Here is a 27,573-nt window from a genome sequence, read left to right on the forward strand (position 1 = left end):
CCGATTCTCCAGACCAAGCACCCATCTGTCTCCTGCTCTTCTCTTGGACGTCCTCCCGCGGGCACCATAAACCCACCTTGTCCAAAGCTAGACATCATTTCTGTCTCTAACCTGGTTCTTCCACCTGCTTCCTCTATGTCTGGAAAGACCATCACCCAGAGTCACCCCGTGATGCCTCCCTCCTGCCTCCCTCCCTCTCTCTGGCCACCTCCAAGAGCCAGATTGGAGAGTTCTTGATTCTACCTGCTAGATGGAGGCAGCCACTGCCTCCTTTCCCATTCCACTGTTGTGGCCCATTGCAACCCCGCCCCCCGCCTCTTACCTGGAGTATTGCAGCCGTTTCCAGGGCAGGCCCTCCAATTTATGCTCCAAACTGCAACCAAGGCAACTTTGCCATTGCTACTTACAATCCTTCACTTTCTGCACACTAGCTTCAGGACAAAGCCCAAACTCCTTAACATGACTCAAGACCCCCGTGACCTGGGCCTGCTGACCCCCCTCTGACCATCACCTTGAAAGCACACTTTGCCTGTGAAGTGCCAAGAAGATGCCACGCATGCCACCCGCTTCGTCTGCCTTGAACACTTCCCCCCAGGCTAACTCCTAACCAGCCTTCTAGACTCCACTCGAGCCTCACCTCCTCTGAGAAGCCTCTCCTGTCCTCCCCAGGTTAAGGGCATTACCCTTCTTCCAGGTTCCCTCAGAACCCAGTGCTTCTCACAGCAGAGAGCTCATCATGATGTCCTGAATTGTCTGCGGCTCCCTTTCAGACTTGGGCCTGGTACTTGGTAGGTGCTCAATAAATGTTCAGAAAGGAGTAAAGGATTGATTCCATTGAAAGGCAGTGGGGTGAGAGCTAGGCTGGGAGGCAGAGACTGGAATCCAATCCCAGCAGTCTTTGCCATCAACTCCCAGGGACCTTGGGCCAGTCACTTGGGTCTGTTAACCCCTCACCTGAAAGGCCTAGATGTCTGTTGCCCTACACACACACACACACACACACACACACACACACACTTTGGGCAGAAGCATTCAGATGAGGGACCCAGGAGCTCTAGTTCCCCAGGTCCACCATCCCAGAAACAAGAACCAGGAGAATGGAGAAATGCCATGGCGAGTGCCATGTGAGGGAGACACAGGTGAGAGCAGTCACAATGGTCAGAGGTCCACATCCTGCCAGCTGGTAATGTCACCTGCTGACTTTGTCCCTCTTGATGTTCTCAGGCTGGGGCTGGGGGAGTCCCCGTTCTCTCTCCCCCGCCCCCCAAGTAGACCTCTTCCCCTCTCCCAAAGCTGGCTAGCGGGGCATCAATTGATGAGGGAGCTGGTAGGAACTCAGCCGCTCTCTCTCACGTGTTGGGAAGCAGTAGAGGCCACAGGAGCAGAAGAACGAGCACATGCCCTTAAGACATCGTGCCAGTGGGTCTGGATCTTACCCACTGAATAGTGCCCGCGACACCCCATTTCTCCACCTCAGCTTTCCATTTTTCCTGGCTCTACTTACGGGGTAACAGGTTAAGACTTGGGGCTGGCTTGAATGGGAAGGGGAAACTGGCCACACAGCTCCCATCAAGCTTGATCATAATGCATCAGAGCCACAGAACAAAGTACCATCTCTCCTGCTGAGTAAACAACTTGGGGCACAGCTTCCTGTGCCCACCTCTACCTCTCCCCCTGCATGTGGGCAACTCCCACATGCCCGGCTGGCCGCCGTGTGGCAGGAACAAAAAAAGCAGGCTCGGGAGGCAGCTGCAAAGGACAGGACGGCGGTTTTATATGTGGCAAAATACTTCTAGGGGAGTACAGACAAACAGACAGACAGATGGGGGCACAGGACACCAGACAGGGAGGGAGGAAGGTTGGGCAGTGGTGTCTTCTAACCAGTAAGTGGAAGCTGCACCCCACCCCAGGTGGGGGGGTGGGACAACATTGGCACAGGAGGTGGCGAGACAGGCATGAGGTGCCCATCCCTGAGGCGGGCAGCCGGGCAGGGCCCAGTCCTCGTTGGCACAATCGGCTCTCTCTGGCCCAGCTGGGTGCTGGAGAGGGGCAGGGCTGCTGGGCTGTAGGGATGCTAGGCAGAGGGACACTCCAGGGCAGAGGGGGTACCAAGGCCTCTCCTAGAGGGAGTGGACATGGGTAAAGGACAGGGTCACAAGAGGCAAATCCGGAGCAGCAGCAGCCAAGCCCCCCAGGGGAGATCCGAGGTCCCGAGGCAACCGCTGGGGTGGTGATCGCCTCTTGGGCACCCACCCCCAGGGCCTCTCCCCTGGGGCCTCCGGGTGAGAGTGAAGGAGCAGTTTTTTGGTTTCAAAATGAGGCGGACTAGAGTGTTCCATGGGTGCCACACCCAGGTGAAACAGGGTGGGGGGCTCAGACGCAGAGGGGCCCCCCTCTTCAGACGGCAGTAGGCAAAGGATGTTGTAGGCAAAGCTCATTCCTGGGGTAGGCGAAGGCTGAGGCATGGAAGTGGTGGGGTGGGTAGCAGTGTCTCGGGCTGCCCACTCCTCAGGGGTCTAGGTCCTGGGCAGGCAGAGGGCACTACATCTGATGCCTGTCCCCTTCTACCCAGACCCCTCCCCAAGACAAGCTCCCCATGGGGCTTCCGTTCCATAGCTTCCACCCACCAGACAACGCTGCCAGGAAGCTGGGGAAGGGGTGGGCACGGTGAAGGACTCTGGACCTGGGGTTTGGGGAAGAGAGCCCTCGTGGGAAAGAGTCTGTGGTCTCCCTCTCCAGGAAAAGCCCCCCACCCTTCCCAAATACTCCAGTTGGGGAAAGAAAGGGCTACCCCATGTAGGAACCTTATTTAGAGCCCCAAGTAGAGTTAAGGAAGTGCACCTTTTCTCTGGGAGTGAGGGGAGAGAGCCCCCTGATGTGGGGAAGAGGGGACACTGCAGAAAGGTGGGCATCCCCCTATCCATCCACAGCAGGTAAGTGAAAAACCTACAGTTGGGGCTTAAAGTTATCCCAGGAGGTGGGATGCTACCACCAAAGAAACCCCCAAAATTGAGCAAAGGCATCTGAAAGGTGGGAGACAGCGCCCCCTGGAGGAAGGATACATCCCTGTGGTGAACCCCTCTGTCCCGCCCCTCCCCCGGGCTCAGAGCCCTTCCCCCCACTGTGTGGCCCCTGCTTCTCAGCGGATGTAGACACCTCGCCCCCAGCCTTCCAGCTCATTCTTGTTGCGCCCCAAAACTGGACCCCCACCCTCTGCGCAGTAGCGGGCCTTATTCCGGCCGCGGTTCCGGTTGTCGGTCAGCTCCTCTTCACAGTCTTCTTCCTCATCCTCCCAGGATCCCTGACGGGCTGGTGGGGTGCTGCCCCCTGCAGGGTCTCCAAGCCCTGGGCCCTCTGAGGGGTCAGTTTCCATGTCCACACATGAGTCTCCCAGCTCCGTGTAGGCAGAGTTTCGGTTGCCAGAGGTGTCGGCATCAAACGTGTCTTGGCGAGACAGTGCCCGAAGGGTGCCCGCCCGGCCTGGTGGGTGGCTGCTGGGATAAAGGCCTGGGGGCTGGCCCAGCTCCCCCGGGTACTCGTGCACGCTGGCGTGCTCCCCGGTGGCCCGTTCCAGCGACTGGTCCCCGGAAGCAAGGTAGGGTCCCTGGTTAGCAGACGGACAGCACACACCATGCAGATCAGGCAGGAGTGAAAGAGACACAACAAAGCAAGGCAGGTTAGTAACGGCACCAAGATACGCAGCCTGGCTACAGGAGGTGGGTACTGGCTCTAGGGGATGGGCAGTCAGGCAAACGACTCTACAGCCCAGCCAGAGGACAGACCTCAGGGCATTTGCTCCTCTATTGGGACGGGAGGCACCCAACATTCATAAGACATGAGGAGGCATGAACTCTTCCGGTAACCATGGTAGAGAGCCCACGAACAATTTGTCACTGCTTCCTCAATGCACGTCATTAATGCTGTCTTGGGCTAAATCATCATTAACAGCTCATTAGTATCGCCACTTGTTAGTGGTTGATTGGGTTAGTCACTGCCCCAGTTTTCCAAATATACTCAGGGAATTTCAGCTCAGAGCTCACTAACCCCAGCTCCTTCAGCCCAAACCAGACCCCAGCCGCAGGCTTCCAGAACCCCTACGCTTTCCCCTAGCCAGTCCCTAGTCAGAGAACAAAGTTTCCAAGGTTGATGAGATTCCCGTGTGCCCCCAGCAAAGATCGAAGCAGCAGGCTGGAGAAAGCCAATGGGTCTCTAGCCCCCAGTAGAGACAATGAGGTGGCCCAACATCCTCAGCACCAAATGCCACATGAAGGTGATCTGATGGTCACTGTCACCATGGAGGTGGTTGGGTGAGGTGCAAGAAGGCCTGGGTTCTGGTCCCATCTCCTGCCACTTCAAGCTGTGTGACCCTGAGCAAATGACTCTCCTCTCTACGGCTCAGTTTCTCTGTGGTGGTGTGATAGGGATTAGACCAGCAGTTCTAAGCTGTTCCCTGGAGACCGAGGGTGGAGTGGGAAGGGCACAAAGTGCTTCAGGGGTCCCTGAGGAGGTGAAATGGAAGCTAAGCCACCAGCTCCCTCCGAGTAGAGCAAGGACACTTTATATACTGAGGTTCCTTGTAAGTTGCAATGAACAAATGAGCTGTTACTGAAAACAAATTTGAAAAGCAATCGTCTTAGAATGATTTCTTGGCTTTCTCCTGGCTCTAATCTAGAACCAAATAGTGGTGCGAGCTCAGAGATGGGAAGCAGCTCCCATGGGAGGAGGCTGAGCCAGGGCAGGGCACCCACAGGAGGGCCTTCCCTGGAATGTGTTTCACCGGGAGAAGCATGGGAGGTATGGCATCAACTCATAGAAGATACTTCATTCTGGGGCCCCTCTGAGGAAACTCCTGGGATTAGGGCTCTGGGAGAGGGGACAGACTCTTTGGCTTTAATGGCCCTGCTCCGTGGGATTCCCTGGGTCTGAGGGCCCCAGCTCTGTTGGGTCTAAAATGCTGTGACCTCCGTGGGGTCTAAAATGGGTGTGGGGGCACCTGGCTGGGTCAGTTGGTAGAGCATGTGACTCTTCATCTTGGGGGTCGTGAGTTCTAGCCCTACACTGGGTGCAGAGATTACTTTAAAAAATAAATAAAAATAAAAATGAAATGAGTGTGGAGTCCAGTGAATGAAAATACCAGTCTTCCTTATGTTTTCTTCCTAGTCAATTGTCTCATAGTAAGGCCCCAGTCAGGCCTCATATCCAAAATCTCCTAGGGCAGCAGATACAGTCCTATGGGACCAGGCCCAGGGAGGCACCACGAGCCAGCCCCAAACCCATCAAAAACCACAGACACCAGAAGCTGCCACTCACCACATTTTTTACAAAATAAAGCTCTTCCCTTCCTTCCCCATGTTCCCTGAGCTCCAGTCCCGAGCCTTGGGCAGGAGAGGAGATGGATGGGACACCTACATGGCGTGCTCCTGCTGCTGGGGCACCGACCTGGCCCTCTGCGAGGCGTCCAGCCCGCCCCAGAAGCTGAGATTTCTCCTGAGTGAGGTGAGCACCTGTACCTGGAGGTTGGAGACAGGGGCGGGGCTGGCGGCCAGAGCTGCAGTAGCCATGGTGCGGTTCAGCAGCGGATTGGGCGGAGTGCTGCTGGGCGGATGTGTGGCCTTCCAATAGGCTTCCAAGTATTCGGCCAAGTGCTCGCAGGCATCCTCCAATTGGTTCTCGTCCAGGATGATGTCAAACATTTCCTGTGGAGGCGGGGTTAGGGGGCAGGGCTGGGATGAGCTGGGCGTGACCAAGGGGGTGAGGGGTGTGGCCTGGGTGCAGTGGGTGGAGTCAAAGGGTTGAAGGACAAAGTTAAAAAGAAACCTCTGGATGTCCAGGAAGAGGAGGACTCTCAGATACATACACTGTCAGAACTACCAAAGGTGTTGGCACCCAGAATAGCCCGACTCTCTCATTCTAGGTAGAAGGCAACCAAAGCTGGAAGAGGGGCCTGTCTCCCCACAGAGAAGTGGTGCTTCCGGGGTCCAGCACCCTTTTCCCCTCAAGACCAGGGCACTCTAACAGACCCCACCCTGGTGCTCTTGGTCACTCTGTCTCTGACGCAGGCCAGAGGAAACAGGACAACCCAAATGTCCCCCTTTCCCTTTCCCTGGGTCTGAGCACTCACCGGGGGACACTGCGCCAGCTTCTCTGAGGCCGCTATTTGGACATTGAGGTGTTTGGACTGAGACTTCCCTCGGGACTTGATGAGCCTCTGAAGTACCTGGTTTGGGAGGAGAGAAGAGGAGCTAGAGGGACTCCACAACACACCCTATCAGAGAGGCAGGTCCTGGTTGGCCCCAGTGTGTCAGAGCCGGGGGGACGTTAGAGGACTCTCAGCCCTGGCCACGTCTTCAGAAATGACCTCCCCTGCCCCGTGTCCATCCTACCACAATGCTCAGGCTCTCCTGGGAAGTGGCTATTTGAAAGAGGGTGATTCTCCTTCCTGAACCCTCTAACCTTCTTCATAGCTTCATTCTCCAGGCAGACATCTCCACATTAACAGCAGCAGCAGCCAGCCTTTATGGGACACTTGCTCTACACAGGCACCATGCTGTGCTTTCTATGCGGTCAATTCGTTTTGTCCAGACAATAATCCCATTAGGGAGCCACGATTGCTACTCTCATCTCAATAACGATAATATTTACCAGTGATAATGGTAAATAATAGCTAAACATAAAGCCACAGCCTTAACTAAAGGATCAAAGTTAACATCACCAATTACACAACAGAGACACATCGCTCTGGTGCTATTCCCACCAAAAATGCAAAATCTGAACCTCATCACAATGAAATATCAAGCAAATCCATACTGAGGAACAGTCTACTAAATCAGTGATCTGTACTCTTTAAAGATGTCGGTGTCATGAAAATCCAGGAAAGGCTGAGGAAATGTTCCAGTTTAAGAATGCTAAAAAGGGGCGCCTGGGTGGCTCAGTCGGTTAAGCGTCCGACTTCAGCTCAGGTCACGATCTCGCGGTCCGTGAGTTCGAGCCCACGTTGGGCTCTGGGCTGATGGCTCGGAGCCTGGAGCCTGCTTCCGATTCTGTGTCTCCCCCTCTCTCTGCCCCTCCCCCGTTCATGCTCTGTCTCTCTCTCTGTCTCAAAAATAAATAAACGTTTAAAAAAAAGAATGCTAAAGAGACAAAGCAACTAAATGCAACACAGGATCCTGGGTTGAGGGGGAAATTGCCATAAAAGGCATTATTGAGACAACTGATGAAAAATGACAGACTGTTTTGAAATATTTCTTGGGGCACCTGGGTGGCTCAGTCAGTTAAGTGTTCGACTTTGGCTCAGGTCATGATCTCACAGTTCTCGAGTTCAAGCCCCATATCAGGCTCTCTGCTGTCAGGGGCTCTCTGTTGTCACCGTAGAGCCTGCTTCAGGTCCTCTGCCCCCCTCTCTTTCTGCCCCTACCCCCATTCATGCATGCGCACTCTCTCTCTTAAAAATAAACATTTGGGCGCCTGGGTGGCTCAGTTGGTTGAGTGTCCGACTTCGGCTCAGGTCATGATCTCATGGTTCGTGGGTTCGAGCCCCGCCTCGGGCTCTGTGCTGACAGCTGGGAGGCTGGAGCCTGCTTCGGATTCTGTGTCTCCCTCTCTCTCTGCCCCTCCCCCACCCGTGCTCGCTCTCTCTCTCTCTCTCTCTCTGTCTCTCTCCCTCTGTCTCTCAAAAATAAAATTAAAAAATTAGCATTTAAAAATAAATAAACATTTTAAAATATGATATTTCCTGAATTTGGCAACTGTACTATGGTTATATAAATTAACATCCTCGCTGCTAAAACATACATGATGAGGTATTTAGGAATAAAGACTTGATATCCACAATTTACTTTCAAATGGTCCAGAAAAAATATATATACACATAACAATACATATATACAGAAAGATAAAGTAAGTGTGGCAAAGTGTCCAAAATTAGTGAATCTGAAGAAAATTGAATAATATACTTTAAATGGCTGAATTGAACGGTGTGGGAATTATCTCAATAAAGCTGTTAAAAAATGAGTGAATCTGAGTGAAGGGCAGTCAAAAGAATGGCAGTTCTTGTACTATTCTGGCAGCTTTTCTCTAGACTTGGAATTATCTCAAAACAAAAATCTTAAAAAAAGAAAAAGAAAAAATTAATAGCTGTAGAACTTGGTAGGTGCCAGGCACTTTGCCTGGTTAATTCACTTATGCAATCCTCACCACCACCATTTGAGGATCCCTACTTTGCAGGCGAGGAAACGGGCACAGAGGAGTTAGGGGGTTTGCCAAAGGAGCACAGAGCTGGGGAGCAGCAACGCTGGTAAACTCTGGGCATTCTGGCTCCAGAGTCCCCACCCTCAACCTCAGCGCCCAGTGGGAGAAATTGAAGTATCTGTTACTTTCTAGCTCACAAAGTGCTTTTGTATCCATTATTTCATTTGATCCTTTCAACCACCCCAGGAAGTACTTAAATCCTATCATTCCCTTTTAGCTCATCAGAAACTGAGGACTCAGAAAGGTTAGGGTTAAGGAACTGGGTAGCATCATGAAATGAGAGTTACCGCCCTTGGTTGTCATCATGAATCAGACAGAACTCTGGGCTCTTTACATTATCACCTGAAATCCTCTCAACGATAACAAGGGAGGGTTTTTAATTCCCATTTTATAGATGAAGAAACTGAGGCTCAGAGGCTAAATAAATCCCCCAGAGATCCCAAGCTCAATAAACAACAACAACAACAACCACCAAACGACAAAATTTAATTAATGAATTATTTAATAAAGACTTGAACCCAGTGCTATCTTCTAACGTCAAATACCGCACCTGAACTCGCCCTCCACATTTCTCAAACCCCCACTAACATCTAGGAGGAAAAACTCACAGAGCTGCAGTAGGAAAAATAAGTAAATTAGCCTTCCTACCGATTCATCTCTATCAAGGTCCAAGTGAGGACAGTGCAGCAAAAAGGGACAAAATCAAATGACAGTAAAGACCTCCCAACTGCCAAGCCGTTGGGTGACACTGCAATAAAAAGCACAGAATTCTTTCAGTTTCCTCGACCAAGGATGGGAGGTCAACCAGAGTGGAGACAGGGGACTGGCCTGCATGACCCTATTAATGGTATTTATACTAGCTAATACATGAGGAAGCACATTATACCAGACACTTTGCTAAGTGCTAAGCATTCACATTAGGTTCAATCTTCACAACGTCCATTTGATGGAGTTTTACCGAGCAGGCAAATAAGGCTCCGGGAGATTCAGTCACAGAATTAATAAGCAGTTGCTGAGGTTTAAACATAGGCCACCCGACTCCAGAGCACTACTGTCCCCACTAGGGTTAGCCTCCCGCACCCACCTTTGGAGAAGTAATCTTGATGTAAACAATGATGGGGGCCAGTGAGGTCTTGGAGAGCTGGGCTGGGTGGTTGATGGTGTCAGCATCCAGAGCAACCAACTGAAGGGTCCGGGCCAGCTCGAAGATTCGCTCGATCTCGCTCTGAACCTCAGCTGGGAGACACGGAGTCATGGGGAAGGGGGAATGTAGGGGAGCCTCCCCAAGAGACGGTGGGCAATAGAACACTTCTGGAGATGCCCCCCCTCCTCCCTCCCTTCCCAGGTCTGGGCCCGGAAGGGGGGTGGCAGGGTGGGCTCACCCAGGCTGGAGCGTGTGTTGGAGCGCTCAATGATGATGTGTTTGCTAGGGTTGTTGAGGACTGAGCGCTTAGCCAGGGAAATGTCCGCTGTCACACGAGTGATAGAGATCCTGAGGGATGGGACAGGGGGATTGAGGGGTCAGGATGGGCTAGAACCCGCTGCCCACTCCCAAGGCTCCAAGTCCTAGACCTCAGTCCAAGAGTCCCAGAATCATCATTCAAGCCACCCTGCCCATCCCCAGCAGCACAGGACTAGAGTGAGAGTGGGGTCTTACCTGCCATCAAATCGATGCTTCAAGAAGTCAAATAAAGCTTTCTGCATCATATCTGTAACCTGAGGTTGGGGGTTGGGGGGGAAGAAGTCAGGTGTGGGTGGGCTGCTGAGTATTTACACCCTCACATTCTATTTTCTTCTCAAATTCCTGAGATAAATGGGCCTCTAAGGGGGGTGGGGGAATTCTTTCTGGGTGTAAGGAGCTTCCAATGGGGTCTCTGATTCCAAAGGTTCTTCTAGGTGGTATCTCTGGGGGGGACCCTTCTCGGGGGGGGGGGGTCTTGGGAGGGGGGAACCAGATACTTCTGAATGGGTCTCCTTGTGGGTCAGGCCCCTCTGGGCCTGTAGGTCTGTAGCCCTCTGGGGAGATACCCTGGGAATCTGGGCCTTTCCAGGAGATCTGCCTGGGGTATGAAACTCTGTAGCATCTCTCTGGAGGTCTGGGCCCCTCTGGGTCCACTCCCCTCTAGGGCCTCCTACCTCATAGCCCTTGAGCGACGGTCCCACCAGGATGATGGGCCTCATGGAAGGTACCACGTCATAGGGGGGCACATGCTCTGTCTGAGGGGGAAGCAGGGAAGGGAAAGCCCAGAGTGGGGATGACATTAGCCCCTCTTCCCCAGCCTCCAGGCTCCCCCATGCATTCTTTCCTCCCCCTGGTCCCAGAGCCCAGATGTGGGGATTGAGGTGGGATGGGGAGGGATGGCCAAGGAGAATCAGGGAGGGTGAGAGAAGGGTGGGGCGGGGGAGAGGTGGGGAGGGCACAAGAATGGGTGTTAGAAGGCCCCACTAGCTCATCCCAGGAGGTGGGGAGGGGGACACAGAAAGCTGTGATACTCACCGACTTCTGCTTCTGTTTGGCTGGGTCCAGAGATTGCCAAGAGTGGGGAGGTGGGGGAGAGAGGGAAGGGCACCCAGGCAGGGGCAGAGGGCAAGGAAGGAACCGGGACAAGAGAGGGAGGGAGAGCGGGCAGACGAGGAGAGATAACAGGGCATGCGTGTTAGTGACAGACAGAGCCAGAGAGAGGGGACGGGACCCCATGCCAAGGGGGAGCCAGAGATGGCCCTAAATCAGGGCTGGGAGGGCTGACAGTCAATCCAGCGGATTTGGGAATATTCAGACATACCCTTCCCCTTTCTGGGTCTTGGGAAAGAGCTGGGAAGGGTGACAGCCCCAAATTTGGTGCCCATCTCCTACCCCTAATGCAGTCCAGGAACCTTCCCATTTTAAAGGTTCCTTTAACCGTCCTGCTATGCAGCCAGGAGACCCTCATGTGCCCACCCTAGACCCACAGAGTCCACAGAGGACAAAGAAGGGTCACCATCCCAGTGTCTCCTTCGCATGCAGGGGCGAGGACATGGAATATCCCAGTGCTAGCGAGGGATGAGGCCAGGTTTCATTAGCACCAGACCCTGATTCCAGTGGTGGTGGGGTCAGGGGGTACCGGCTGCCAAGAGCAGGGGTGTTTCAGCTGCAAGAACCGTCCCTTCCTGGGGGGTGGGCCAGGGTGGGGTTGTGTGTGGAGCCCGCTGTGCCCATTCCCCACCCGCTCCCTGCTCCTTGGCAGGAGGCCCTGCTCCCCACAGAATCAGGCTGGTACCACATCTGAATCCATCCTGGTCCCCTCCTCCTGCCCCAGAGCTGGGCCCTGACCCCTCGCCCCCTTGCCAGGGCCCAGCAAGAATTACCTTCTTGAAGAAGGGGATGCGTTTGCCATGGGGTGGCGGGGTGGTGACACTGCTAACACTAGTTTTGGCAGAGCCGCTCTGCTCCCCGAGCTCTGCCTCCTCGTCCTCTAGCTCTAGGGGGTCTAGTTCAAAGGCTAAGTTAGTCATTTCATTACCTGGACCGCAGTCAGGAGAGAGGAGGGAGGCGAGGTGGGGAGGAGTGGGATGGACATGGAGACACAGTACAGAAGGCAGGGATGGGATGGGGAAAAAAGAGAGAAGAAGAGGTGAATGGAACAGAGCTAGGAGAAATGAATGGGGGTGGGGTGGGGGAGGGAGGCAGAGAGACGGAGCTACCAAAGAAATGGGAAGGAGAGACATGAGAGAATGGGCGCGGATGGGCCCAGCTGGGGGGGTACCCTACTCTTCACAGAGGGGGTACCGCTAGGTGTATTTGGAGGACTCGGGACTGGGGTGCCCCCTACTGCAGGGAGAGGAGGGGACAGGCGATGGGAGACCACCCCACCGAGGAGCTCCTCCCAACGGCCTCCCCGCGGCCCCGTTCCCTAAGGTGGCAACGGCTCTTACCACTGGCAGGGGGCGTGGGGCGGCGGGTGCCAGTCACCACGTCTCCCAGGCTGGAGCTGGAGTTGTCACCTGATTTGCTGTGTGGGCAGAGAGGCAAATGGAGCTGTGAGCGGAGGGGTGGGCGTCAGGGTGGGGGAGCCTTGTTCTCTCCGGTGCTGCCTGCCCCCCACTCCCCTGGAGACCCTCCAGCCCCACTGGTGATGCCGGAGGCAGCTCTGTGCGCTCAGGGCAGTGGATCAACCCCCGAGGCCTAGTCCCAGCTGGATGGCCTCTCTGCGGTCCCCAGCTAGACACCTGGAGCTGAGGCGGTTCTGGCGCAGCTTCTGTTCCTGCAGAAGGCGCAGGCTGTCCAGTTTGACGGGGCTGGGGATGAAGCCAACCTCACAGCCCTCCTTCACCAGTCGCCCAATCCACCAGTCGTTATTGTATTTCTGCAAACAACAGCGGGTGGGGTGGGAGAGACCAAGAGGGAGATTGGAGTGGCGAGCCAGCAGCTACTGGACCCGCCAACCCTGCCCAGGAGGCGGCACCTTCAAAGAGCCGGCCCCTGGCTCTGCCTGTGCCATGGACCACCCTACCCCCAGCACATCCCTGTCCCACCACGTGCCCACCCTACCCTCGAACGGCAGGGAGAGGAGTAAATGCTGACCCCTACGTGTGCCTGCATGCCGCCTCTCCACCTCCAGACCTCGTCACAAACCCTCTCAACAACTGTGTGACCTGGGCATCGCCACCCCATTTTACCAGGGAAAATTAGAGGCTCAGAGACGTGAAGAGATTTGTCTAAGGTCACACAGCGGATTCCGCCAAGCTCTGCTTGGCTCGGAGCTCCGGCTGCCCATCTCCTGGTACCCACCCCCTGCCCTCCTTCCAGATACCAAGTGCTCTCTCCACCTCTTTGATGTGCAGGAAGTCCTTGGGCTCGAAGGTGATGGCCACTCCCTGCACCGGCACCTCATCCCCCGGAGACGGGTTGTAGCCGACATTTGTCCTCACAGCAAATGCCACCGGCTTGGTCTAGAGGAGGTGCATGGGAAGGGTAACAACCAGAGGGTTAAACCACAATGTAATGTGCTGGGGGGAGGTGGGGGCATGATGCGGAGGTTTGTTTGGTTGATCGCTAAAATGTATACTGAGTGGTTTCAGTAGTGTTCCTGTATGTATGTTAAAGTTCACAATAAAAAAATAAAAATTGACTTCAGCCTTCTCAGGATGGAGGGGGCCACGGGGGACGGTAGGTATTAGCCCAGAATGACACCCAGAAAAATCTTAGTAATAATAATAATAATGACAGTAGCTATCATTTACTGCTCCAGGCATCGTGTTACATGCTTTACAAGCATTACCTCACTTATGCATCACAAAAACCTTAGGAAGTTAACTACTAGGGGCTTCCGGCAAGCTCGGTCAGTGGAGTGGGCGACTGTTGTTCTCGGGGTTGTGAGTTCAAGCCCCACATTGGGTGTAGGGATTACTTAAAAGAAAAATACTAAAATCTTTTAAAAAACAAAAAAGAAGCTAACTACTATAATTATCTGTATTTTAGTGAATGAGACTAAAGTTCAGAAAGGTTAAGTGGCTTGCCTAAGATCACACAGCTAAGAAGAGTTAGCCCAGGAAGTATGACTGCAGAAAGAAGTAGAAAGTCTCAAGTTCTTATTACGTGTAGAAACACTATCAGGCACTTATTTATGCTATCTAAAAAGGCAAGTTTTATAGCCCACATTTTACAGCTGTAAGACAGAGGCACGTCGAGGCCCTGGGGTACACCAGCTAAGAAGTGGCTGGGACAAGACTTGACCCTGGGTCTATCCAGGCCATCTCTAAGGCCTGGGGGTGAGAGAAATCATGCCAGGACAGCCCCCTGATTCTGTATTTCTCACCTTGGCTTTCTCGAGCTGGGCTAATGCCTGGCGTTCTGCCTCCTTCCTTAAGGCTTCCCGGTCCTCCTCCAGAGACACGTCAGAGTCCGATGGACGGCTGGTGTAGGACTCCGCTGAGCCCTGAACACAGACACAGGGCCAGCTCAGGGCCAACACTGCCTCCCAGTTCCTGGGCCTCGGAAGGCACAGAGGGGCCAGCCACCTATCATGGATGCCTCAAGCCCCAGCCAGCCCAGCATGATGCCATAGGGGCTAGGAAAAGGTGGCATTAGATGAGAGAAGCCAGGGACTGAGATTTGCGGGCCCCTGGGGAAAGTGTGGCCCTAGGAAGGGTGACAGCAGCAAGCAGGGGGTTAAGGCAGATCCAAGGACAGCTGCTTGGGGCCCAGGGAGGGGTGGGAACCTGATAGGGGCACAGCGCAGGGGAGGAGTGCCAGGGGACGAGTCTCCACTCCCAGTTCCTCCTTCCCTCCCCTGCCCCCAGCACCAGCTGAGATAGACTCAGCAGAGGCCCACTGAGTCCTTCCAGGGACAGTAGCCACCAGCGTAGGCCTGAGGTCTCTGCACTGTGGGCAGAGGGCAGCCTGCTCTTGCTCTGCGTGACGGGGCCGCCAAAACTTTTGCTATCTTCTGCTCAACGGTGAGGGAAGATAGAATCCTACTTCTCTAGCCAGAATCAGAGGAGCCCCAACCCTCAGGCTCTCACGAGATCCAAAAGAGAACCCAAGATTCCTGGGGTAGTGCAGGCAAAAGAGGCAAGTTAAGAGCAGGACAGGGGGCGGGCCCTCTCTCCAATACTAGGGCTGCTGGCTGCTCGGGGTAAGGCAGGCCCAGAAGTCTGGCTAGGCCAGGAAGCTGGCCTTGACCACACTGACCATCCCAGAGCACAAGAAACTCTGTCAGGGATGCGGGCACATGTGTGGGACATGTAACCTGTCCAGACCCAAAGTGTCAATGAACATGCTTATTCACAGGCGTGCTTGGATGTGCAACTTCAAATGTGTTTAGAAGGGCGCATTCTATGGTATGTGCTGGATAAACATGACTGAATGCATAGAGGGGCACGTGAGCGCAAACAGGGGAGCGCCCTAGGTGTCGGTGTCCCTGACGATGTGTGGCACGTGAGGGCAGGATCCAGGAGGTGTGAATCTGTGTGACTGGGAAGTGGTGGTGTTGCTACAGGGGCAGGAGGTGATGTGGGGAAAGAGCAGCACGGCAGACACGTGACGGTTCTTTCCTGAGGCCATGAAAGGGTCACTTGGCCAGGAATGCCCGTTAGCTTGGTAAGGAGGGGACCTAGGAAAGAGAAAAAACCAAGTCCCACCTCCCCCAGAGGGACCTGGTCATTAGCTAGTGAGGTTGCCCATTCCTTGAGCAGCCAGATCACAACAATGGGAGACTCGGTGAAGGCACCAAGAGCGGGGTGGGGGTGGAGACGCTAATGGAAGGTAGAAAAGAGACAAGAAGGATCAACAAGAGCCAAAGTCTGGAAAGAGCCCAAATGTCCATCGATGGATGAGTGGATAAAGAAGGGGTGGTATATATACAATGGAGTATTACTCGGCAATCAAAAAGAATGAAACCTTGCCATTTGCAACGATGTGGATGGAAGTGGAGGGTATTATGCCAAGCGAAATTAGTCAGAGAACGGCAAAAATCACGGGACTTCGCTCATACGAGGACTTCACGCTATAAAACAGATGAACGTAAGGGAAGGGAAGCAAAAAGAATGTAAAAACAAGGAGGGGGACAAAACATGAGACTCTTAAATATGGAGAACAAACAGAGGGTTCCTGGAGGGGTTGTGGGAGGCGGGATGGGCTAAATGGGTAAGGGGCATGAAGGAATCTACTCCTGAAATTATTGTTGCACTATATGCTACCTAATTTGGATGTAAAATTTACAAAAGAAAAGAGACAAAAAGGAAGAAGAGCGAAAACCAGCTAATCTACCACTCTCCACCCCTCCTGAGGGGAGTACTCCGGGTCAGGGAGACAGATGCCCAGAGAGCCAGAGAAACAGACCCAGAGACAGAGTGACTGAGAGACATGTACTGATCCTAACACACATATGCACACACGCACACACACAGACATGCGCGCACAGAGACAAGGAGCAGGAGCAGGAATGGTGAGGAGACAAGGAAACAGGCTGGAGTGAGCACCCCCCCCCCCACCAGCTTTCCCTTTGGGGCTGCTCCCACCCATCCCTACCCCATCCCTAGCTCACCACTACGAGGGTCCGGCTGGGCGCCTCCATCCCGGCGCCCTCAGTGCCTGGCCCTGCTGGCCTAGGGGGTGGCCCAAACTGCCCGTTCCCCCGGGGGGCTCAGGTTACAAGCAGAGTTGCTACATGTGCAAACTGCTAGGGTATATTTAGCTCAGAGATGTGGCAAGGCCTGCTCCCCCACTCCCCGCCACCTACTGGGGGTCAGAGAGAGGGAGCTGAGAGGAGGAAGGATTAGAGGCTGGGGTCTGATCCCCTGTGGTGGCAAACAGTGAAGGAACCAAGGCCCTTCTCTGACAAGAGGCGTCACACCGAGCACAGTGTCATTCCTCCTAGCCCTGGCCCTGGTCCAGCCCCGCAACAGGAGGAACGAGGAAAAGACTGAAGAAAGGACTTCTTATCCGTCTGTGTACTTGGAAGATGCTGGGATGAAGGGCTCCCTGTCTGACCCTCTGAAGTCAGGCCTGAGCTCACAGGTGCCAACCGTCGTGGAGAGAGAAGAGTCAAAAAGAAGAGCTCACGCCAATCTGTGGTGGATCTGCGTGGCACCTCTCTCTCTCTCCAGCCCAAGGGGGGCTGACCTCCCTACTGTCCTCTGCCCTCATATGCCCTGCCCGTTTCCTCTTTGGCGCACTCCCTTTCCTTGTCTGATCCCAAGCCTCTCTCGCCTTTTTTGGGTACCAGGCTTTGTTGAGATGCTCTGTAGTCATAGCAACCACATGCCTCTCTGGCTGCCTCTCCCTGAGCCTGAGATGGCCTGGGGTTGAGAGTGAGAACACAGAGGAGAATGGCATTTTCCCGACTGAGAACAGAAGACCCCAGAAAGCTATCCACTTATCTCCCTTCGCTCAGGGGTGCTGCTCTCTGAAACCAACTCCCTCCTGCCCTCACCACCACCAACACACTTTCTGCATACTAAAGACCAGTCATAGCTGGACATGCCGTGGGCCTTTCCCTGACCCTTACCTACCCGGGGCTCCAGGGACCCAGATGACCTGGCTCTACATTTCTTAGGCTCTGCTTCTACCCCACGCTGTCACAGATTCTGGGGGAGGACATGGAAGCAGACAGCCGGCAGGGGGAGTGGGTGACAGCCCGAAGCAAGCTAGAAGGAGGCAGGCTGTCCCTGAAAGAGATGACGCAGGCAGGCAGCAGGGGCTGGTGCCTGGAGCTGGGGGAGGGGCGGGGCGGGGGCTGAGGGAGTGGGTGCAGCTGACAGTATATGCAGAGGTCATGGAGGTAAGGGTGATCCGGTGGTTCCAGGCAGGTGACAAATGACATGGGGGTGGGTGCCTGGAGAAAGCCTCAGATCCAACTCACTAATGCTGGTCTCCACCAACCAGCCACCTCCTTTCTCTCAGCCCAGCCTCCCCATTACCTGGCGGACAAAACTGTTGGATGTCGTATCCGAGGACGTGCTCCCATCCGACCTTTTGAACCGCCCTTTCCTCTTGCTGTATTTGCCCTGGAGAAGCCAGGAAGGGACAAGAGTGGAATCAGAAAGGGCCTTTCCCAACCCTCATCCCATCAAGCCCAGAGCTACAGCCAAGCCTTGGGAATATCAGCCCCTGATCTGAACAACCCTTCCCCCCATCTTCTTCCTGAGATGGTACAGCCCTAAGGGGAGGGAAGGCCCAGACCACAGCCCTGGGGTGGGGGACAGTGCAAGAGAGCCCCAGGAAGCACACACGGAAACCCCCAAACCAAGCCAGAGAGGCTGGGAACGGGGAGGCGCTGAGAAGCTGGAGGCTCATTAGGCAGCAAAGCTAATTAAGATGCTGGGCAGGCTGCAGAGGCCTCCTGGGAAGGGAGAGGCTGCCTGCAGTGTTAGGGGGGCAGAGAGAGCTGGGGAGAGTCCCCCTCCTTTTCCCCCTTAGCTGGAGCAGGGGGGCCGAGTATGCCTGTAGCCCCCAGAGAGAAGAGGAATCGCCAACCCAGGCCCAGCTTAGCTCTTCCTGTGACCGAATCTTGCCTTCATTTTTCCGCAGAGTGGGGAGGGGAGTGGCAGCTCTCGGCCCTGGGAGACCCCAAACTAGATTTCCGGGGAGGGGGCTGGGGGGGGGCATGGAAATGTATTCAGAAAGGAAACATCTAACCCCAACCCACTCCAGTGGGCAGCCCTCAACCCGACCCCACAGGACTTTTCCTCAGCCCCCTCCTCACAATCAGTGGTCACACCCCTCCCCTTGGGGAAAGGGATCAAGCTTCCACTGTCTAACCCCTGGCTGCCACCGCCTACGCCCCGTCCCCATGGTCCCCACCAGGCTGCGTCAAGTTCAATGCCCCTTGGCCCTGCCCCAAGACAAGCCTGGGACACAACCCCCACTGTTTCCTGGGGTAGGCTGGCTCAGTCTCACTGGCTGGGCTCCTGGCTTGGGTGGAGTGGACCCTGTCTGACCTCTCTAGAGCGGCCACACATTCAGGTATTTCCAGGCCTCCTGTAAAGGGGGCTGCTTCCTTGCCCTCCTTAACTCATATACACACGTGGCCCCAGGCCATTCCAAAGTAGGGAGGGATGATTGAGGGTTCAGGCCCTCCAAGCCCTTGCCCCCACTGTCAATCCTAGAGTTTCTTTGCCAAAGAAGCTAGATTAGATATGGTCACATTAGGGGCTCTGGTTCCTTAGGCCTGAGTACAAGGAGCATGGATAAATGGGAGAGAAGGGTACCTGGGAACCCTTCAAAAACCCTCCCATCCCCTTCTCTCAAACCAGACAAATACCCAACCTCTAGGACTGAGGATCCCTACAAACTTAAGAGGATCCTTCAGTGAGCCCCAGACTCTCTTTCACACCACCACCACCACCACCCCAGGATGGGAAAAGGGAGTGGCACCCAGAGAGACAAGGGACAGCTGAAAGGAAGGCTCCAGTCAGCTGCCTCCAGGCTCCAAGGGGCCTGGGGTGGAGAAGGGAGGTATTTTTAGGTCTAACCTGCTTCCCCCCACCGCCATGCCCATCAACCACATTATCATGGTGGTTACAGTTGCTCTACACTGGCAAGAAAAGAGTTAATGGTATCCTAGCCTTGGAGTGTTGCCAGATTAGAGAATGGCCTTGTCCCAGAGAAATCCCTTGGTACCACCACCCCAGACCCTAACCAGCCAGCCCAGATACTGCTGGTCACTCCATGGGCACACACCACACCCAAGAATGCCCCTTCCTGGGGATAACCCAGGTTGCAGGTAAGTGTGAGTAGGGGTGGGGCGGCAGACACCCCCCACCACCCAGGTAACACAGCGTCTTCCCCTCCAGGACAGTGAGTTGGCATCCATCCAACTTTCCAAACTTTGGAGGCGTTTTCTAAGGCTGGGGAGGGGAGGGGGGTGGAGTAGGAAAGATAACGTGGGTGTTGGGGTAGGGAAGCTGGTCCAAAAGAAGGATGTAGCTGAGGTGCCAGGATGGGGGGGGGTCTAGTCCAGGGCTGGCCCCTTCCCCACCCTCTAAGGCCAGTGTCTGCGGCTCCGAAGGCCTGCTGGCACCGCCCTGACCATCGCCTCGGCCATCACCCGGTACCTCCCCCGCCCCACCCACCCCCGCCTGGCGCCCCTGAGCGTGCTCTGCGTCGCCCCCTTTGCCTGAGCTCGCTCTCCAGCCTCCCTCAAACCCCGGCTGCCCCGCCAGCACCCCCACTCTCAACCCATGGAGCCGGTACCCAAGCAGCAGAGACCCTGACGCGGGGGAGCCGAGGCGAGGGTGACAGGAGGCCCGATCGCCCCCTCCCCGCTCCGCCAAACCGCAGCCCAACTCCGGGCCAAGCGCCCATCAATCATTAACCCGCAGGGATTGGGGGCGCGCAGGCGCCCCTCGCCCCTCCTCGCCGGGCACATAACTCCTTCTTCCCCGGCGTCCCTCGAGCCGACCCCACAAGGTCCGCGGGAGCGGCCCCCCTGCCCTCGGGCCCGGCCACCACACCTCACCTGCGGGCTGGGGTCGAAGACCTCCATGGGGATCTCCTGGGAGGGTGGGTAAGGGCTCCGGGACATGCTGGTCTTCTGGACCATGGAGAGGAGCCTCCCCTCCGGCCGCCGGCCCGGCCCAGCCGGGCGCCCTCAGCGCATGAAAGAGGCCGTCGGAACCGAGAGCAGCGCAGCGCGGCCGGCACCCGCTCCAGCCACCTGGCCCGGCCTTCGGCTGCCCTGTTCCAGCCTCCCGTCCCTCCTCCCGCTCTCTCCTCTGCCGCCGCCGCCTCCTCCGCCCCTGAAGGCTCAGCATCTCCCCCCGCCCCCTCCGCTCCCACCTGCCCCTCCTTCCCTCCGCCCTCCCTCCCTCCGCCCGCCCCGGCCCCGCCCCTCGCAGCCCCTCAGCAGGCTCCGCACAGACAATGGGAGGGCAGCCGGAGGGAGGCACGCCCCTCCTGGCTCCGGGAGGGGGTGAGCGCTGGCCTCCGACCGGCCCGGGGAGAAGGTGGCTCACTCCGGGTACAGGGGTGGAGGGAGGAGTGAAACCCTGCCTTGGGGCGGGGGGGGCGGGGGGGGCGGGGGGGCGCGGTTTACCAGTGGATGCCAAGCGCTGATGGAGGTGAAGCGCGGATTGGCACGGCCCCCCGTTTCCGTCCCAAACCACGCTCACTTAGCAGGTCTGCCCATTCCACTCCAGTGGGGGCCGCCGGAACTTCCCGATCCCTTTGATCCTGGGACCTGGCGTTAACCCCTTTCTCCCCGGTGTGGGCCTAGACTGACTTGAACCAAACCGGAAGAGCCACTCCCTCCGACAGGACCGTGACGGCCCACGGGTCAGCCAACCCGAGGCTGAGGCTGGGGTGAGAAGGATGTCCAAAGCGAGTCCCCATCACAGACAAGAAATCCCAGAGACCCAGGGGTCTTTCTGCCCTAGTCCCTAGAATCCCCCCAGACCTTCCAGAAGGCAAGGTCCCTGCTCCTTGGAAAAAAAGAGGAAAGGGTAGGAAGAAATGCGGAGTTGAGAGAGCAAAGTAGCTAAAATCAGATCTAGTGACTTTTGACCTAGAATTCTCCCCCCTTCATCCTCGATTTGGGGACAAATATCCAAGGCCTGGACCCCACCCACCACTACCTATGGAGAGAAGAGGACTAGGGGATTCTAGCAAGCATTCTGGTGTTAGGGTGCTTGGCTGGCTCAGTCGGTAAAGCATGCGACTCTATGTCAGGGTTGTGAGTTCCAGCCCCACATTGGGCATAGAGGTAAGTTTAAGAAAAACAAAACAAAACTCTAGTGTCAATTTGGCTCAGGCTATTTCTGGTTGTGTGGCCCTGGAAAAGTCACTACACTTCTGTAAAATGGGGTTGCCCATACTGTGGTGTCTTTGTCACCTGGGATTACTGGGAGGATGAGGGAGAATGAAATTAAATGAGGACTCCTTAGATGTTTGGAGATGCTGTAAGACGCTGAACAGAGGTCTGTCATATCATGACAGGAGGAACTGTTACCTCTCTATCCCCTCCTTGCTCCTCAAAGAGGGGAGATGAGAAGGAGAATGGACAAGATTTGCCCAGGTTCAGTGACCTGAATATAAAGGCCAGCCTGCTGTCTCCTGCTGGAGGAGAAACTGTGGAATACACTGACTCCTTCTCACCCTGGGTTCTACAAGTGGATGGCCGGTTAAGTCATTTCTCTGATCACATTACTTTGAGGGTGAGTAAGGATGAAGTACGTCAGCGTTGTTCTATGAACAGATCCAACCCTAAGCAGGGGTTTAATCTGTCCCTTGGACACAAGAGAACCTGGTATGAGAGAGAAAGCATGAATACTGAATTTGGAAAGACCTGGATTTTCAATCTCTTCTACCTCACTCGGCTGTAAAATGAGAATGACATCAACTGTGTTGTTTTGAAGAAGTGGCATAAATTTTGCTTTTCTTCCTCTCTTTCCTCAGCTCTTTAGCAACCAGGAAAGTTCAAATGATAGAGATGGGTGATTAGCTAGAGCCAAACAAGTAGTTAGACCCAGGACTCAAATCTAGGTTTCTTGAACCCTAGAATACTCTCTTCGGGTTTTTGCATTGGGTGTTTAAGAGCAGGAGAAAAGAACTATGGATGTCCCTGTCATTCCATTTTTTTTTAACTTTCACAAGTATTCATTCACTCAGCCAATGCACCATTTCTCAAATGCTTACTATATGCAGAGCCCCATGCCTCCTGTAGTACAGTGTGAGCCAAACAAGACTGGTTCCCATCACCAAGGAGCTTGTCTTCATGTCCTCCTTTGCAAATTAACTCATATGGTTTTCACAAGGGATGACAGAAATATTAGGATTACGTACACTTTACAAAGGAGCAAACTGAAACACTAAGAGATAAAGGACTGCAGTGGCGCAAAAACATAAACTAGTGTCTTTGGTGATCTACCCTGTGCTGCACGGGTTCCCAGTGTACTGCGACAGTGAATAAAAGGTTTCTCTTAACTGATCTCTACGCTCGTTATCTTCTCTCACTCCATTCACTAATTCCAACCCCCCCCTCCGCCCCGCCCCGCCTCGCTAATAAAACATCATTCCTGAGAATCCAGGACGCCGGCAAAGAATAGGCCACTCCAGCAAAACTACAACCCGCCTGCGCCCATCCAGTCGTAACTTCCGGCTTCCATTACCCACGTGATCAGGTACGCTTGCTGCGCATGCCTAGTAGGAAGTCGGGCTATACCACTTTGCCTCACCGAGAGGGTATATATTGTATGTTTTTAAGTTTAAAACAGATTCCCGAGATTACGCTTGTATTATCTCGGTATTCACAGAGGATAAGAGTAAGTTTAGGGTGGCAGGAGATGCAAGGACCGGAGGGGAATATGGCGAAAGCGGAGCAGGGGATGGGCTCTCCCCTTCACAGATAATGGGAGGAGCCTGGCCAGAGCGAGTTCTTTCCTTTCGGCGCTGCGGCCGCAGCCATGAGGTGAGGGCGCGTGGGCCTCTGATTCTAGCTGATCCGAGGTGCGGGAGGGCGACAGGGCTTCCTTCCACGGCCCCGGGTGGGAGAGATGAGGTGGAGGCTGCCCTGAAGCAGCCGGTCCCGGAGCTTGGGCTAGGCCGGAGCACACTAGGCCCCGGCCTCGAGGAGATGGGGGAGAGCGTCCCGAGAACTCTAGGCCGCGGGGAGGGAGGGCCCCGTGCCCCATACGGATCGCGGGTGACCTGCGCAGGCAGAGGAAGGGCTGCGGCGGGGACTAGGCTGTGGTCACCTTACTAGCTGGGTGCCCCGAATCGGAGCCGGTCTCTGCTTCCATGTGACGTAGGACACGTCTCTCGTAGGCCGCGGGCCTCAAGACTGCTTGGAGTGAGGCGATCCCTAGCACTTTAACGCCTTCCACCCCATGGACGGTACATAAGAAAACTCTTAAGGCTAGCAGAACATAAGTTTATTACTGTGGTAAGACGAAAACTGGCCCAAGAAGCAAAGGATTAGCAAACCAGATACACCGGCCTCGGACTTTTCACATTAGACGCTTGTTTTTAGAGCTCAGTCCAGGAAGGGCAGAGGCCCCCTCTTCATCCAATTTTATCCGGTTTTACCTCTTTTTCCAGAGGAGAAGCCTGAGGGAGGCAGAAAAGTTATGGAATAGCTTGGGCTTTGTTTTCATTCCAGGACAGCCCGTTGCCCCACAGGAATGCCCAGCACAGGGTTTAACAAAGGTCTTGCTATAGGAAAGATACTTAATATGGGGTTGGAGAAAGAGATGTTTGCCCTGAATACTGAGAGCCTGCACATCATCCATTTCCATGTTGTACGTTTCACAACATTAAATGATTGGAAGGCAGGTCTTGCTGGGGATGCTCGTTTTTGCCCTGGAATGGATTCCAGGGCCTGATAGCGTTTTCTGTTTGTCACAGTATGCTCAGGCTTCAGAAGAGGCTTGCCTCCAGTGTCCTCCGCTGTGGCAAAAAGAAGGTCTGGTTGGATCCCAATGAGACAAATGAAATCGCCAATGCCAACTCCCGTGAGTTCTTGGGATCTTCTTCACCTTATCCCTTCCTCATTCTTTATGAGATGAAAGATTTCACGATCGTGTTGACTCTTAACAAACCTAGGAAAGCTCATAGTCTGGGGTTTTCTAAAATGGAGGGTCCAAGAAATTTGGAGATGCCAGAGGTCCTGTCCCTGCCATTTGCCAGAATGACAGGATAGAAGTCAATGAAACAACCCAATGTCGTATTTATGACTATTGCTAGAGTTGATATTCTGTTTTACAGCTACGTGAAGGAGTTTTGAGGAGACAGTACAAGGACTGGGAGTAGAGATGGCCAGAGAAACGATGAAGTGATGGGTTGGGCAGACCTGGGGCCTCAGGCTTTAGCAAAGGCCGCGTGGCATGTGATTATTCAAGGCAGTTAAACAGGTGTCATTCCTGCAGATAGCAACATAACCCACATTACTTCCATGTAATCATTGTTGCAGAAAAAAGTGTTCAACGATCTTGGTTAAAGATAGTAAGGCAGGCTTTATTCAGGACCATTGCTGCAAGTGTAGGACCACTGCAGTGGGATTTTACACTGGGGGACAGATTGCTGTCCAATCTGAACATAGCATGGTCAAGTAGGAATTCATGGCGAAGACGGTGTTGTGAGGGTCAGTGTATGGAAGATTATTAAAAGGAAACCTTAGTGTCAAGGGGGATTCTGGCTAAACTGAGCTAACTGGGTTGTTGCTAAAGACCAGGCCGGGATGATCAAGCATTGCCTAGGAACTGTTGGTGGATGAAGAAACTGATCTGCTATCAGGGGTAGGGGCTTCTGCTTAATTAAATTGACTTAAGCAGGCTTCTTAAAAAAACTAGAATTTACAAGGAAGTGCACAGGTGGGCCTAGGAGGTGGTTTGGGAGCCTGACGAAAGTTTGGTCAAGCAAAGAAGGTTGGTCAATATCAGGGAATTCCTTAACCAGTTTGAATTTGTGGCATTGTGCTATGTGCTCAAAATATCCTAATCTTCAGAACGGTGGGTAATAGTTGAGACAGGATCTGAAGGACTAGGCCATATCTGCACACTTTTGATCACACGTCCCTAAGTACATAAAATTTGAGTGTGCTGTAAAACATCTCGAGAGATAGGGGGGGAATCTTAACAGAAGAGAAACAAGCAGAAGTTCTAGTATTTGTATCATTTTTGAGCCCACTGGGCCAGGGATGTGAGCGATGTCCCTGGCTTGTCCTGTTTGGACTCTGGATCGTGACTGGTATTCTTGGGGCTAGGCCCCAGCACACTGACTAGATACATTATGTTTTCCCAGGTCAGCAGATCCGGAAACTGATCAAAGATGGGCTGATCATCCGGAAACCTGTGACTGTCCATTCCCGGGCTCGATGCCGGAAAAACACTTTGGCCCGCCGGAAGGGCAGACATATGGGCATTGGTAAGTGTGTTCTTCCCCTTTCTCCAAGACTCAAATTAGAGCTGCCTGAGTCTAGACTGAGCTATATCCAGGGTCTACCCCGCCCCCGCCCCGTTTTGTCTCCTCTTAAGCCCTTTTCTTACTCCTTGATATTTGGTGAGCTTTCTTTGTGTGCAAATCAGAAAGTTGACGATAGTGTTGGAGTTGAAGGTATTAGTAAAAAGAGGTCCTGTTCATTGAGCCCCTACACTATGCCAAGGATTCTGTTGGGTATTTGAAAACGTTGCCCAGCAAATTCTAAAACTACTTTCTAGGGTTAGGATACTTTAAGGAGGTGAAGGTCACACCGCCTTTAACTTACCGTACTGCCTTGGTGCATACCCTGTCATACACACGTTATGCACCAAGTGAATGGGGAATAGTAGCCTTGTTGAGGCTTCCTTAAAATGAATAAATGAAAGAAATGCTTAGTCTCATTATCTGTAAAATGGAATTAATAGTACTGAAAATGAGTTCGGGCACTTGCCACATGACTGAGTGAATTATAAAGTCTATTAGAAATTGGTAGCTGTCCTTGTGACCGGTCAGCTGGCTCTAGTAATGGACTTGAGACCCAGGGGCACTACAGTGGGCTTAATTTCTCTTCCCTATAGGTAAGAGAAAGGGTACTGCCAATGCCCGAATGCCTGAGAAGGTAACCTGGATGAGGAGGATGAGGATTCTGCGCCGGCTGCTTAGAAGATACCGTGAATCTAAGAAGATTGACCGCCACATGTAAGCACACCCTCTTCTTGGCCCACTGAGACTCATTTGGTACTCTTGACAGCTTGTTCTCTGAACAGACCCGCAATCTGCCTCCACTGGCCTTGGGGAGGGAGCCGTGTCTTACGTTTGTTAATGTTTTTAATGTTTATTTTGAGAGACAGGGAGAGAGAATCCTATGGGGCTTTGTCCACGAACCTCGAGACCATGACCTGGGCCGAAATTACGGGGTCGAATGCTTAACGGACTGAACCACCCAGGCACTCCTGTCTTAGGCCTTTTTAAGAAAAATTCTTCCATTCTGTCCTTTGTTATCTGCCTACCCCCTCCTCCCCCAAAACACACACCATCAGAATAGCCCAAAAATTGAACTTACCTGCCAGGCAACCTCTTGTATCTGGAAACTGCACAAAAAGTCTTGGTTTGGGGGAAACAGTCCGTATAGAACAGAGAGGAAAGGAACCTTGCATACTTAGGGACTTGGTGTAGAGGAGCAGACGCCGGGCCAGCCTCTGATCCCATCACTGACCAGAGCCTCTGCGCTTACACCCTGCAGGTATCACAGCTTGTACCTGAAAGTGAAGGGTAATGTGTTCAAAAACAAGCGGATTCTCATGGAGCACATCCACAAGCTGAAGGCAGACAAGGCTCGCAAGAAGCTTCTGGCGTAAGTTTTTTCAGGAATTGGCCTCTGTCGTGGGGGCAGGTTCTTTGATCTTTATTACAAAGGTTCTTCTGAGACATTTGAAATACACTAATGCATAATTTTGACTTGCTTTGACAGCTTGTCTGTCAGACAGCAGTCTGTCCAGATCATAGCTGTTGTGTTAGAAATCTGTCCTCCTCTGTTCCCTACATCACCTACCATCATTGCAGGGTAGGGACTGGGTTAGTGGAAGCAGGAGCTCTTGGTGGCCCTGATGACTCATTCCTCAAGCTGACTAGGCTCAAAGGGAGAGGTCTGGGCCTGTGCTTCTGTATACTGAGCAGCTCATTCATTCTCAAACTGACCCATCTTTTCTCTTCCATCATCCAGTGACCAGGCTGAGGCCCGCAGATCTAAGACCAAGGAAGCACGCAAGCGCCGTGAAGAGAGGCTCCAGGCCAAGAAGGAGGAAATCATCAAGACTCTGTCCAAGGAGGAAGAGACCAAGAAATAAAATCTCCTCTCTGTTGTCTGTACATAGTGACTTTGGCAGCAACACAGATCAGTTCTTGAATAAAACAAATCTTTACCTGTCTGTCTC

The 27,573-nt window shown here is 53.8% G+C and overlaps 2 protein-coding genes across 6 annotated transcripts; one reads left to right on the forward strand and one right to left on the reverse strand.

Moving 5' to 3' along the window:
- Nucleotides 1-1,750: 1,750 nt before the first annotated feature.
- CACNB1 (calcium voltage-gated channel auxiliary subunit beta 1) lies at nucleotides 1,751-20,448 on the reverse strand. Of its 4 annotated transcripts, none has more exons than XM_043584279.1 (14): nucleotides 20,187-20,448; nucleotides 17,647-17,733; nucleotides 14,043-14,162; nucleotides 13,054-13,176; nucleotides 12,454-12,590; nucleotides 12,160-12,236; nucleotides 10,745-10,764; nucleotides 10,384-10,464; nucleotides 9,905-9,963; nucleotides 9,630-9,739; nucleotides 9,332-9,483; nucleotides 6,122-6,217; nucleotides 5,511-5,696; nucleotides 1,751-3,604 (listed from the first exon to the last, which is right to left on the reverse strand). In XM_043584279.1, exons 1-14 carry the CDS (start codon nucleotides 20,268-20,270, stop codon nucleotides 3,140-3,142), a joined length of 1,797 nt encoding a protein of 598 aa, XP_043440214.1. In that variant the 5' UTR covers nucleotides 20,271-20,448; the 3' UTR covers nucleotides 1,751-3,139. The 4 variants fall into 4 exon arrangements, with proteins under 4 accessions (XP_043440214.1, XP_043440212.1, XP_043440215.1 ...); XM_043584277.1 differs by lacking the exon at nucleotides 10,745-10,764 and adding an exon at nucleotides 11,593-11,747 and having other exon boundaries at nucleotides 20,187-20,447; XM_043584280.1 differs by lacking the exons at nucleotides 10,745-10,764; nucleotides 17,647-17,733; nucleotides 20,187-20,448 and adding exons at nucleotides 11,593-11,747; nucleotides 16,272-16,393.
- A 2,400-nt stretch (nucleotides 20,449-22,848) lies between these two features.
- RPL19 (ribosomal protein L19) lies at nucleotides 22,849-27,567 on the forward strand. 2 transcript variants are annotated; one of them, XM_043584283.1, is made up of 6 exons: nucleotides 22,849-23,132; nucleotides 24,068-24,174; nucleotides 25,463-25,585; nucleotides 26,218-26,338; nucleotides 26,883-26,993; nucleotides 27,363-27,567. In XM_043584283.1, exons 1-6 carry the CDS (start codon nucleotides 23,128-23,130, stop codon nucleotides 27,484-27,486), a joined length of 591 nt encoding a protein of 196 aa, XP_043440218.1. In that variant the 5' UTR covers nucleotides 22,849-23,127; the 3' UTR covers nucleotides 27,487-27,567. The 2 variants fall into 2 exon arrangements, with proteins under 2 accessions (XP_043440218.1, XP_043440217.1); XM_043584282.1 differs by having other exon boundaries at nucleotides 23,130-23,170.
- The last annotated feature ends 6 nt before the right edge of the window (nucleotides 27,568-27,573 follow it).

This window comes from Prionailurus bengalensis, chromosome E1 (genome assembly GCF_016509475.1).
Source record: "Prionailurus bengalensis isolate Pbe53 chromosome E1, Fcat_Pben_1.1_paternal_pri, whole genome shotgun sequence".
Taxonomy (NCBI): Eukaryota; Metazoa; Chordata; class Mammalia; order Carnivora; family Felidae; genus Prionailurus; species Prionailurus bengalensis.

What these genes read in the sequence shown, in the direction of transcription:
- CACNB1 (XM_043584277.1), bottom strand. Translation starts at nt 20,270, where the DNA reads ATGGTCCAGAAGACCAGCATGTCCCGGAGCCCTTACCCACCCTCCCAG. An exon ending in CAGAACCGCCTCAGCTCCAG is followed by an intron (nt 12,237 to 12,453) that starts GTGTCTAGCTGG and finishes CTGCCCACACAG; the next exon opens with CAAATCAGGTGACAACTCCA. An exon ending in TCAAGATTACTTCTCCAAAG is followed by an intron (nt 6,218 to 9,331) that starts GTGGGTGCGGGA and finishes CTCCCAAACCAG; the next exon opens with GTACTTCAGAGGCTCATCAA.
- RPL19 (XM_043584283.1), top strand. An exon ending in AATCGCCAATGCCAACTCCC is followed by an intron (nt 24,175 to 25,462) that starts GTGAGTTCTTGG and finishes ATGTTTTCCCAG; the next exon opens with GTCAGCAGATCCGGAAACTG. An exon ending in AAGAAGATTGACCGCCACAT is followed by an intron (nt 26,339 to 26,882) that starts GTAAGCACACCC and finishes TACACCCTGCAG; the next exon opens with GTATCACAGCTTGTACCTGA.